Here is a 13,344-nt window from a genome sequence, read left to right on the forward strand (position 1 = left end):
CAGACTCAGGCGTGAGCAGAACTTGGTTGGCCTTGTCAGCAGACTCAGGTGTGAGCAGACAGGTACCTGGTGTGGGATGTTGTTTCGACGACCTCAGACAGGAACAGGGTTTGGGAGGCCGTCTTGTTGACCCCGGACAGGAACTGGCATAGGAGGTCGTCTTGTCGACCCTGGACAGGAACTTGGTGTAGGAGGTTGTCTCATCGACCTCGGACAGGAACATGGCTTGAGAGGCCATCTGTTCGCCCTTAGGCAGGAAAATGGCTTGGGACGTCACCTTGTCGCCCTCAGACAGAAACATGTCTTGGGAGGCGGCCTTGTTGACCTCGGCCAGGAACATGGCTTAGGAGGTCGCCTCATCGACCTCAGACAGGAACATGTCTTGAAAGGCCATCTTTTCACCCTTAGACAGGAACATGGCTTGGGAGGTCACCTCGTCACCCTCGGACAGGAGCATGGCTCGAGAGGCCACCTCTTCAACCTCAGGTAGGAACATGGCTAGGGAGGCCATCTCGTCAGCCTTCAACTGGAACCTGACATGGGAGGTTGCCTCGTTGACCTTCGACGGGAGTTCTGGAGATGAGACCACCTCGTGGGTCTCCTGCTGGAGCTCTGGGGAGGAGGTTTCCATGTTGACCTCCGAATGGGGCTCTGGAGCTGAGGTCAGCTCGTTAACCTCATGCTTGAACTCCAGATATGAGACCCCCTTGTGGGTCTCATGTTGGAGTGCTGGTGAGGAGGTCGCCACGTTGACCTCCGACAGGAGTTCAGCAGGTGAGACCACCTCACAGGTTTCATGCTGGAACTCTGGGGCAGTTGCCACGTTGACGCCCAGCAGGAACTCTGCAGGTGAGACCACCTCGTAGGTCTCAGGCTGTAGTTCTGGTGATGAGATTGCCATGAAGCTGCTTTGAGACAATGTCTATTGTAAAAAGCGCTATACAAATAAAATAAAATTGAAATTGAAAATTGAAATTGAACCCATGTTGACCTCTGGCTTGAGCTCTGCAGGGGAGACCAACTCGTGGATCTCAGGCTGGAGCTCTGCACAGCGTGTAGCTCACACAACGTTTAGTTCCCTTTGAAAGGGAATAATCGTGTGAGACGTAAAAAAAAAGTCAGTGTCACTGAACAAACTGGAAGCACGATTGCACTTTAAGCTTATGCTTCGGGTTTCAGAGCGCGCTCCAGCACTTTCCACAAGGGGAAATCATGACAGTTGCTATGTCACATTAATCTGACATGATTTTACATGATCTTGGTTTCAATACAAAAACCTGCAATTCTAACAGGGTATTTTCTTATAGCCACTTCCCATTTGTGAAGCTCAACAACCTTTTGCTGCACATCACAGCTATATTCCTTACCAATTGTTATGAATGACTAAAGGAATCTGGGCTATGTGTTACCTCATATTTACACCCCTATGAAACAGGAAGTCATGGTTGAAAAAATTCCTGTTCCTAGTCACCCAGGTGTACTAAAAAATGTAAAGTATCAATGGGAATATACTATTTATATCTGTAATTTTTCACTCATAATTTTATACAATGCCCTCCACTAATATTGGCACCCTTGGTAAATATGAGCAAAGAAAGCTGTTAAAAATTGTCTTTATTGTTTAACCTTTTGATCTTTTGTTACAAAAATTCACAAAAATACTCTGCGCTCATCAATATCAAACAATTACAAACAATACACAGAGTTATAAAAAAAATATAATTAAAAAAAAACCCTGATGAGGTTGGTGAATACATAGCAAGGGATCTGAGACCATTTCTCCATACAGAATCTCTCCAGATCCTTCAAATTTCGTGGTCCATGCTGGTGCACTCTCCTTTTCTATAGGTTTATATATATAAAATCAGGGGATTGGGATGGTCATGGCAGGACCTTAATTTTGTGGTCACTAAACCTTTTTTGTGGTGATTTTGATCATTGTCCTGCTGGAAGATCCTACCATGGCCCATTTTAAGCTTTCTGGTAGAGGCAGTCAGGTTTTTATTTAATATCTGTTGATATTTGATAGAGTCCTTGATGCCATGTATCCTAACAAAATGTCCAGGTCCTCTTGCAGAAAAACAGCCCCAATACATTAAAAAGCCACAACCATATTTAACCGTCGGCATGAGGTACCTTTCCATATGGCTACCTCTCTGTGTGCACCAAAACCACCTCTGGTGTTTATTTCCCAAAGCTCAACTTTGGTTTATCTGACCATAGAACCTGATTCTATTTGAAGTTATAGTAGTGTCTGGCAAACTGAAGATGCTCCAGTTTGTTTTTGGATGAAAGTAGAGGCTTTTATCTTGAAACCCTTCCAAACAACTTGTGGTGACATAGGTGACTTTGGATTGTAGTTTTGGAGACCACAAGACACAAGTAACTTCTGCAATTCTCCAGCTGTGATCCTTGGAGATTTTTTGGTCACTTGAACCATCCCCTTCACAGTGCGTTGAGACAAAATAGACACACTTCCTCTTCCAGGTTGATTCATAACATTTCCAGTTGACTGGAACTTCTTAATTATTGCCATGATGAAACGGGCATTTTCAATGCTTGTGCTATTTTCTTATAGCCACTTCCCATTTTGTGAAGTTCAACAACCTTTTTTTGGCCTATGTGTTACCTGCTATATGCACCCCTGTGAAACAGGAAGCCATGGTTGAAAAATTTCCTGTTGCTAGTCACCGAGGTGTACTAATTTTTTTTAAAATATCAATGGAAATATACTTCAAACATATTGTTCTCATATAAATTCACAGGGGTTCCAATAATTGTTGCACACCTATATTTAACATTTTTTTTTTTATGAACCTGTGTTTTGTTTGCAATTGTTTGATGTCCATGAGAGCAAAGTATTTCTGTGAATTAAATTATTTGAACAAAAGATCAAAAGGTTAAACAATAAAGACAATTTTCACAGCCTTCTTTGCTCATATTTATCAAGGGTGCCAATATTAGTGGAGGGCACTGTATGTACACAAAATGTTGAATAAATAATTTTTCTATTATCTGATTTTTTTTACATTAGTACTTCCCCCACCTTTATAAATGCTGTGAATACAACATGATTTCTCATGTTTAACCCTTAGTATACTATATGGTCAACAGTTTGTGGACACCTGACCATCACTCCTATATACTGTATGGGCTTTTGCAAAACTGTTGCCACAAAGTTAGTTAGATAGATTTAGTTAGTTTAAATGTTATATTAGTTTTCCTAGACCATGCTGGTGTTTTCTGCTCCCAGTTCATAGTCATAGTTCATGTTTCTTGTTTTGTGTCTTGACCCTGTTTTCTGTGACCATGACTTCGATTCCTGCTTTGCCCTGTTTATGCCTGTTTGCCGATCGCCCGACCCACTGCCTGTTTTTGACTAAGCATCTGTTTCATGTTTTGGATTTGTCTGCCTGCCTCCTTTAATAAAAGCTCTTAACTGCAATTGCTCCCGTATCCTACTCCCTTACGTCTCACGACGTGACAGAATGTCTTTGTATGCTGTTGCATCACAATTTCCCTTCACTCGAACTAAGAACCAAACACTCCAAAATCTAGTGGAAAGCCTTCCCAAAATTGTGGAGGACATTATAACAGCAAAGGGGGACTGAATCTGGACTGGGACGTTCAACAAGCACATATGGGTGTGATGGTAAGGTGTCCACAAACCTTTCGCCATATAGTCTATAAATGTTTGCCAACCTGTAACACACTACTTGAAATACACAGAAAATAAAACATCAATCCATTATTCATCACTTTATTATTAAATGAGCATATTACGGTTGTTCAATTTGTTATTACATAAGCATATGATTGTTAATCATAACCACATGGTTAGATCCACCCTTTTGAGTTTGTTTGGAGGTGTGGTCAAAGATCTGACTACCACATAAAAAGTATAAATGTGACTTATGTCTACAGGTATTAATATGCTGTCTTATCTGGATCAGGTATACGCTTAAAAAGTATAGACTTTCTTCAAAATGTACTTGTATATTATATGATATATGATATTATATGTATATTATATAATAAAATATATAATTTATTGATATGTATTTTTATTGTTAGTTAAATTCAAGTAAGGTATTTAACAAATATAATTATTATATAATAATTAAGTTAATTTTTTGTGTGTTCCTGTTCTATTTTCCAATTTGATGTGTTTCCATGGACTGCACTATAAACAGGAGCAATATAAAGTATATACTTCTTATTGTTTTTCACAGGTTATATTACCAGATGACATCTGACATGACTTCTGTGCCGAATGCGCTCTCTGCAAATGCAACATTTATTCGCCCTTCCACTTTTTATATAAATGGGTTTTACAATATTCCACACACGAAGTACTACTATGCCTTTCTCTGCATTGTCTATGCTGTGACAGTTTTAGGAAATTCTTTTATAATGTGCACCATCTATCTAGCACGTAGCCTCCATACAGGAAAGTACATTGTTGTGTTTAACTTGGCTCTTTCTGATTTGGGTGGCAGCTCTGCTCTTATTCCAAAGCTTATTGATACTTTTCTGTTTGAGAATCAGGTCATATCATATGAAGCCTGTCTGGCAAACATGTTTTTTGTCTTATTCTTTATGACCGTGCAGTCTCTTACTCTGCTTGTTATGGCCTATGACAGAGTAGTTGCTATATGTTTTCCTTTAAGGTATAGTGTCATTGTCACCAAAGAAGCAATGACTTTAATCATTGTCATTACCTGGATTTTCTCTATAACTATCATTGCACTCCTTGTAGCTCTGATTACCAGACTGTCCTTCTGTAGATCTGTAATTATCAACAACTATTTCTGTGATCATGGGCCTATCGTGATTTTAGCTTGTAATGATAAATTTATAAATCGTGTCATGGCCATAGGCTGTTTTGTTGTGCTGGATTGTGTTCCATTTCTGTTAATAATTGTCTCTTATATTTGTATTGGCATTGCCTTGCTGAATATCTCACATGGTTTGGAGCGGAGAAAAGCTATGAAGACCTGTACTTCCCACCTTATTTTGGTGGCTTTATTTTATCTCCCGTTTATAGGCACCAATATAACATCTCTTACATCATCTATAAATGCCAATGATAGGATAATAAATTCTTCCCTGACACAGATTATTCCCCCCATGTTAAACCCCATTATATATACGTTAAAGACAGAGGAGGTCATGCAGGCGGTTAAAGTGCTCTACAAACGGGCCAAAGCAGTAGTGATATGTAACATTCCCAATGGACAGGTATTTCCACCATGGGTAGAAGTTGACAGTAAAAAAACAAATTTTTGTTGAATAATTCTTTCATTCAATTGTAACCAAAAATAACATGCTTCATAAAATGTTTATTTTACTTATAACACCAAAGTTGTCATGTAGTTCCATATAATGAAGTGTTTATGTTGTAAAAAAAAAAAAAAAAAAAAAAAACAGAAAAGAAACGGTAAAAACACATCTTTATTATAAGGTATGCTTGTATCCCAAATTCAATGAAAAGGTTAGCATGTATAAATTCACCTTGTCTTTTTAATACTTTATTATAATTCATGAAAAAACTGTGCAGGTACAAATGAAAATTCTGATATATTGTAAATTGTTATTTTTGATGACTATCTCATTATTTGAGCTTTTAAAGAGACCTGCCTAATGCATTACAAATGTGAAGAATAAATGTCTTAACAATGATGTGCTTAACAAAATATAGCTTTCTCTTATTTTATCTTTTTCTTTTCATTTTTGTTTAGTTACTTACTCCATGAAACTATCTCTAACCCATTCTAAATCTAATCTAATCTGTATCTAAACTCCAAATGTTTGCAGTTTGTTTGAATTCCTGTGATTTTGGAGGTATATTAATCCTGGACTACTTGTCAACTGTACATTTTTAAATTTCTTTTGGTATAAATCATCACTCCTATCAGACCACCACATTTTATAAATACACTAGTTGGCAACAGTCGCCTTTCTACCAGTCAATACAATGCAAAACTTCAAGAATGTTATGGTTAATGGTTTATTTTCTGCCAGAGCCTCTTAATAATTTAAAATGTACCTTTTGCTAATACATAAAAGAGGCAATATTATGATTTGATTAAAAAGATCTGACTAAACTTTTTTTGACAAAAGAAATTTGAGTTCAATTGTTATTTATCCACAAAGATGTTTTTATTCTTACTGATATTTTGCCTAAACTACTAGTAATCCAAATAAAATACACCATGTGTTATGGGTTGCATGACAGTTCATTTTAAGTGGATGATTAGTAATTAAAAAAGGTTGTTAAGACGGTAGTTGACTAGTCACCATTTTTCAATCAGAAAAAAGCTCATTCAGGACTTCACTATTTTAAGCTAATTTAATGCAGTTCAATGTGGACAAATGACAACAAAGAACACATCAAAACACACTTCAGTTCAACACAGACTCAGTCATACACCAAATTAATTACTGTGCATTTCCTGTTTCAGTGCTTCTTTAGGCTATTTTTAAAGACAAAAAATGAATCAATCACATAAAATGTGTAAAATAATAACTGTGGACAATTAACAATAGAACATTTAACTAGAGGCATGAATCAGGACTGTACTCATGACATGCAGTCAGGAGTGAGTGGTCAGCAATGAAGCTCTCATTGCAAAAAGCCGAGGCACTCAGCATCTAGGGTACTGAGCATCTGGTGTAATTTGAGATTTATTCATTTGTTCATTGAATTCACCAATTAATTAATTATTGCTTTATCCTGATCAGTGTGATTTTAATTACTTTTTTTTGTGAAAATACCCATTTTAGAAAATATTGTAAATGCATACAAAAAATTACTACAACTAAAAAACAAAAAGAAAATGCAGGAGGAAGCAGATTATAGATGATGTGTAGACCAGATATCAGAAGACTAAAGGATACGTAGGAGGTAGTGGATTGAAACAATAACAGTGATAACAACTGATAAGGTAAATCTAGAATGATTTATCTACAATTTAGAGTGAGTGAAATTAAACATGTACAGTACATATATAATACCCTAGGGTACACCCTCTAAGTTAAGCCTAAGATAATACACACACACACACACACATATACATACATATATATATATATATATATATATACACACACACACACACAGGATATAACAAAAACTAAAATAAACTAAAATCACATCCAAAATTAAAATGTTTTTTTCGATGTCTCTGCAATTTCTTTTACTCTGAATGAAGGCACTCCTCTAGAGTATTTTCAGTTGTAGTCCTTTGCAGAAAAAACAAAATAATGTAAAATAAAAATACCGTCCTTCAAGACACAGTGGTTCTGGTTGGGTGGCTCGCCATCAAACTGTTGAAAAAATGTTGTAAAATGTTCTTCCCATGGAATCAAAAAACCTGACGTTTATAAACAGTGTCAGAATAAAACAAAATGAAATCTATGTACAAAACTTATACATATTACACATCACGGTTTAAGTATTTTAAATGATAAGTTACAGCCAGTATCCTTTTTATACAATTAAAATAATGTACCTTTTGTATTTAACGTCTGTCTGATTTTTACACAACTCAAACAAAATGGAGCAAAAGTTACGTGCATTGAAACATGTGTTAACAACTAACACTTGACATAACTGAATATAGCTCACATTTATACAATGCAATTTAACAATTTAATAACTCAGAAGTAATGTGACACTTTTGGCATTAAATTCGAATTGACACATTATTTACATAGCTAAATGAAAGAGAAAAAAATAACCAAGTAATGTAACATGCTGTGTCATAGCTGTATTAGCTTAGCATAGCACTCAGCACATAACTAACTCTAAACTTAACTCACCAAGTTTCACGTTGGATAAAACTGCACAGTGAAGTTCCTCAGCACTCCAACTAGCAGTAGTACTGTTTTGACCTTTGTTTTCACTCTTTCAAATAGTAATTTATAATATATAATTATAATTTGGGCTTTTTTTCAATTTTTTTCTGTCTCCTTTTCCCTCCTCGCTTTGGCTGTGTGTGTATCTGCGCAGTAAAAAAAAACTCTCCCACTGTCACTTACCAATCAAGGCGGGATCTACGTGTAGAATGGTGTTAATTGGTCGAAATTATCTACATGAAACATTTTAACTGGTTCAAATAACGTATTTGAAAGTATGGTGGTTTACATTCTGTTTTTATTTTTAATGAATCTATATTGTTTTAAATTCAGTTTAAAATATCCATTTATATACATTTTCTAGTGGGCTACATCTGCTTGCATTTCTTTACCATCTGGCTTGACTAGTCAACAGCTCCCCACAGTGGCAACTACTGAATGTATTAGACAACTAGTCAACTCTTTCAAAAGTCTGAAAGACTACAGAAATTGAGTACTTTTAGAAGCTTCTGACTGGTTAATTCTCATAATTAGGTGGTAGTTGGGAGTGTACCTGTGGCTGTATTTAGAGCCAGTGCCTTTTTGCCCTTGATATCATAGGAAAATTCAAGAACTCAGCTAGGACCTCAGAAAAAATGTGGACTTCTGGGAGCAATCTGTACCAACAATTGTATGCATATATATATATATATATATATATATATATATATATATATATATATATATATATATATATATATATATAAAAGGGGCACACAGACACTGCACCATTCAGGAAGGAGGCACAAATGAACTCCCAGGGATTAGCAAAATGCGGTATAAATGTTTCAACTGAACTTGTAAAATAGCTGGAAGCATCAGGTATCAAAGTGCACTATATGGACAAAAGATTGTTGACAATTTATCATCACACCCATATGTAGGTCTTCACCAAGCTGCTGAAACTGTTAATGATTTCTCTTCACTGGAACCAAGGGGCCTTGTGCACAGTGAGCTCTATGAAGACATGGTTTGCCAAGGTTGGTGTGGAAGAACTCAAGTCACCTAACCTGAACCCCTTTAAACACCTTTGGGATGACCTGGGAGGCAGTAGCCGAGTGGTTAAGACCTTGGACTACTGATCAGAAGGTGATGAATTCCAATCTCAGCTCTGCTTGGTCCCTGACACACCTCCTCTCTTAATGACCAAGGCTCTCAAATGCTCAATTTTCTAAATGGCTAATTTTTTTGAGTCACTCTGGATAAAGGGCATCTAACAAATGCTATAAATGTAAACTGGAACCTTGACTACATTCCAGGACTTACTGTGCCTGACCTCACTAATGCTCTTGTAGCTAAATGAACACAAATCCACTAGAAGCCTTATTATAACAGCAAAGGGGGGATTAATCTGGAATGGGATGTTCAACAAGCACATATGGGTGTGATTGGTCAGATGTCCACATACTTTTGGTTATTTAGTGTATCTCGGACACTGTGGTGTGTATAATAAACACATAGTGCAAACTAAGTCACGCTAAGCTAGCAAGTAGAAAAACTCTAGCAAGTCAAAGGCTAAAAAGTAAATTGGTTTAAAAATATCGATTATCTTTTATTATTTTAGATAATTTTCTTTTTTTAACCATACATACAACTAAACATTTTATTATTATGAATGTATCTACTTTCATATTTGCATTGGATAACATTTGCTACTATTGGCCTTATGCTGAACAATAAACGACAAATGTAATAAGAATTTCCTACTCCAACAATCAATGTTTATAACCATGTATATACATATTGCGGGGCAAAGAAAGAGCATGTTCAATAACATGCATTTGCCATATCCTTGATAACTGCATTAGTTTCGATTGCAGTGATTTAATTAAGAGTCTTGTGTAAGAGTCTACTGTGTAAGACTTTTCCACTCTTTACCAGACCACCAGAAGGCACCCTCCCTGAATATTAAACTGAATTCTCTTTGGGGTTTTTCCCTATTTGCTGTTGAAATGCTACATGAAGCATATGAACTTGAAGGTCATGTGAAGCCTTACAATTTGCCCACTATCGAGTTCTGAATTGTGATGATTTTGTTATAGATTTGTTATAGATTTAGCTTAGCTTGCCTTTGACTCAATTTTGCCTTTTGACTTCTGTTTTGACACAGTTTCTGCTATGTTGGTTTTATTTTGACCCTGCCTGGTAGATCAACCCTGATTCTGGACTGTGTTTTGGTTTTGTACATGCCTGTGATTTTTTTCTGATTACAACCCTGATTTTTTGACTTTGTGCTTTGACCAAATAAGCCTGCCCTGGCCAAGGTTGTGCCAAACATATCTTTTACAATTATTCTAATTCTACCTTGTTCTCATCAGACCATAACAAATTTTGCCACAATCTTTGGCAAATATTTACTTGGGCATGGGTGTTTTTCATGAGGAAGGGATTTCATTTAGCCACCCTACCAATCTCATATCATATCTGATATCCTACACAGTCTAGACATGTGAAAGGTATGTGAGATTGCTGTCATATACAGGGACTGATTTTGGCTTTGTATTTTCCTTGCATCAATTTGGAGAGATATCCTGTTCTTGGTAATGTCACTGTGGTGCCCCATTTTCTCCACTTGTTGGTGATGACCTCATGGTTCCACGGTACATCTAATGATTTGGAAATTCTTCTTTACCCATTTTGTTGATTGATACATTTCGACAATGAGATCCCATACATGCTTTGTAAGCTTTTTATGGACCAGGGCTTCAGTCTATTTGGCCAAGAGGATCTTACAGAAACAGCTCATCATTTATTTGGGGTTAATCACAATCGCTTCACTGATGGCGGGTGTATGATGAGTTTGAATGTGGTTAATTCTGAGCTCATTCACATGCCCCATTATAAAAGAGTGTACACACTTATACAACCAGGTTGATGTATTTGCTTCTTTTTCTAATTGTTTTACACTTTAATTTTGTTGCTTGCAATATCACAGTAAATGTGGAAGGAGATCTGACTTGATTTATTTTGGTTTCACAAAAAAGCCTCTATTTCAAAAGTGATGTGTAGACTTTTTATATCCACGTTTCATCTACGTATAACATACGTAGTTACATGTGGCAGTGTGGCTGTAATTGAGTATCCACTCTGGACAGAGAGGAGGTGAACTGGCAGGTAATATATGATGATTATCACCTGTGACTTATTACTACCAGCCTACTTATTTGTGTTTCTTTGTGCTTTCAGTGAAATTCTGAAATTCTGAGCTAAAATTCAACCTGCCTCCTGAGTCCTCCTTTGTACCCATACACACCAAGTTCGACATAATATTTGTAGGTTTATCGGTGTTGGTAGTCATAGTCTGAATTCACACACCAACTTACAGCATTGTATTAAATTTAAGAGAATATAATTTATAATATAAAATATTATATAATATGTAAAAACAGACAGAGACACACTACAGAGTAAATAGGTTACAAACAGACCATAATTTTATACTGTGTCATTGTTGATATGTCTAGGAAAATATGGAATTGTGGAGTTATAATCACAACCAGTTCTTGTTTTTGGTGGTGTGTAAAGTTGATGTACGATTTTTTTCCAACCTCGTTTCTGAATGTTTAAAAAATGGAAATGACTATAAATTGAAATCTGTTGTGTTTTTTTTTCTGAGTTAACCTGAGGTTATTTGTTTATTTATAGAAGTTGCTGAGGACCACACAATTGTTATTTAGGCCCTGATAAATAAAACATAGCATTGAAGAAGGGTATACTTTCATTTTCCAATGACTGTATCTGCTCCTGATTTATTTCCAGTGAAAGGATGTCTAAGATGTTGAAAGCTTGTAGATGATGTAGGCTACTCAAAGAATTATACTGCAAGCCCTCTTTTGGACCCACTCTAACTGAAAGACCAGCACTCTGGTGAGTCCAAGGTGCCATCCAGGGGCTGCATACTCCAGCAAAGGTCTGATGTAGCTGATTTAAATAGCTAACAAATGACCTTGTGCCACACTTGATGTGCTTGAGAAGAAAAAGTTTCCAGCTGACACTTAGTGTCATGGAGTTGACATTTCTCTTTTCACCAGAGTGTAGGACCTCAACACACAAGCAGCATATGTGACCCACAAAATAGAACCATAAAACAATGGACCCTCTCAGCCAAAAAACCCAACAGAAAGCTCTAGACCAAACATTACAAACTAACTTCACTCGGTTAGCTATAGGAAGCATAAAGCAATAAATCTTCATTCATAGACACTGCGGAATCGAGTTATTTACTGCCTGCCTAATCTCAGCTATCCTGGAAACAAAGAACTTCACTTAGTTTGCCACATAAACCTCTGGGAACTCATTGATTTAGGCCTTTTGCCAAGACCAGATCGCTCAGGAAAGGCATATGAGACCTTTGTTCAACACAAAACCTGTTCACACATTCCACAATCAGAGCACTACATATAGCCTACAGAAGCAATGACTATGAAAATTAATACATCTTTAAAACAACCTATTTTTCATTCAACTATTTTTCTGCCATGTTTTCTTCTGGACTTATCATGCTTATAACCACAAAGTTGCCACTAAGAGTTTGATTTATTTAGCATGCATGATTGTAGCATTGCTAGTATGATTATTGTGGCTGTTTATTAGAAGTGTATTTAACAAAAGCCAATATATGGCTTATGTGGTATGTGTGTGTTTGATGAGGGATTTCCTGAATGTCGAGAGTAAGGAAATTTGGGTAGAATGTCATTATATATATATATATATATATATATATATATATATATATATATATATATATATATGTTAATATGTGGAAACAAATGAATCTAATAAAAATGAATCTAATTAAATGGGTGCCGCTATGTCACCCAAAACACTCAATAGTTCAGGCAGATTCCATCTAAACCAGGGGCTTTATTTCTAGTCATGGATTCCAATGCAAATTTCAATTCATTGATTGACAGAGGAATGCTCAATGTATTCCACTGGATATTGGTTCGCTTGGGAAGATTTAAATGTTCAAAGAGCAAAGCAAAATCGGTCAGGCCAGCTCTTGATTCATAGATCCAATTATACAAATGTCGATATAGAGACTCAAATGCCATATTTATATCTTCAGGTTGGATATATATGGAACCATTGTACCTAACATCAGATTTATTGGTCCTAGATACATCTTAGAGCAAACAGTTTACAAGGATGTTCTCCATTTAAGTAATAGGATTGACTAGAATAATGTACTCTGACTAATATGGACTAATCTTTATTGATGATCTAATATATATCATGATGGTAAGAACAGAATGAATTCAAATATCTGAATTCTGAAAGGAGAAATCCTCTAAAACAATAAGTGAAAGAATCTGTGGTAAAAGCCTGGAAACATCACAAAAGCATCACACAAGAAGAATGCAGCAGTTTGGTTATTTCAGTGGGTCACCGGCTTGTTGCAGTGATTGCAAGCAAGGGATATGGGACTAAATATCGAATGTTATT

At 36.3% G+C, this 13,344-nt stretch overlaps 1 protein-coding gene and 1 long non-coding RNA gene across 2 annotated transcripts; one reads left to right on the forward strand and one right to left on the reverse strand.

The window, feature by feature from the left end:
* Nucleotides 1-4,245: 4,245 nt before the first annotated feature.
* On the forward strand, nucleotides 4,246-5,422 carry LOC128623586 (olfactory receptor 1-like). Its single transcript, XM_053650704.1, has one exon. The coding sequence runs from the start codon at nucleotides 4,246-4,248 to the stop codon at nucleotides 5,290-5,292; it is 1,047 nt and encodes a 348-aa protein (XP_053506679.1). The 3' UTR covers nucleotides 5,293-5,422.
* A 14-nt stretch (nucleotides 5,423-5,436) lies between these two features.
* On the reverse strand, nucleotides 5,437-7,993 carry LOC128623587 (uncharacterized). The gene is made up of 2 exons (XR_008388608.1): nucleotides 7,825-7,993; nucleotides 5,437-7,376 (listed from the first exon to the last, which is right to left on the reverse strand). It is a non-coding gene; the product is annotated as an uncharacterized LOC128623587 (long non-coding RNA).
* Between the last annotated feature and the right edge of the window lie 5,351 nt (nucleotides 7,994-13,344).

This window comes from Ictalurus furcatus, chromosome 19 (assembly GCF_023375685.1).
Source record: "Ictalurus furcatus strain D&B chromosome 19, Billie_1.0, whole genome shotgun sequence".
Lineage (NCBI taxonomy): Eukaryota > Metazoa > Chordata > Actinopteri > Siluriformes > Ictaluridae > Ictalurus > Ictalurus furcatus.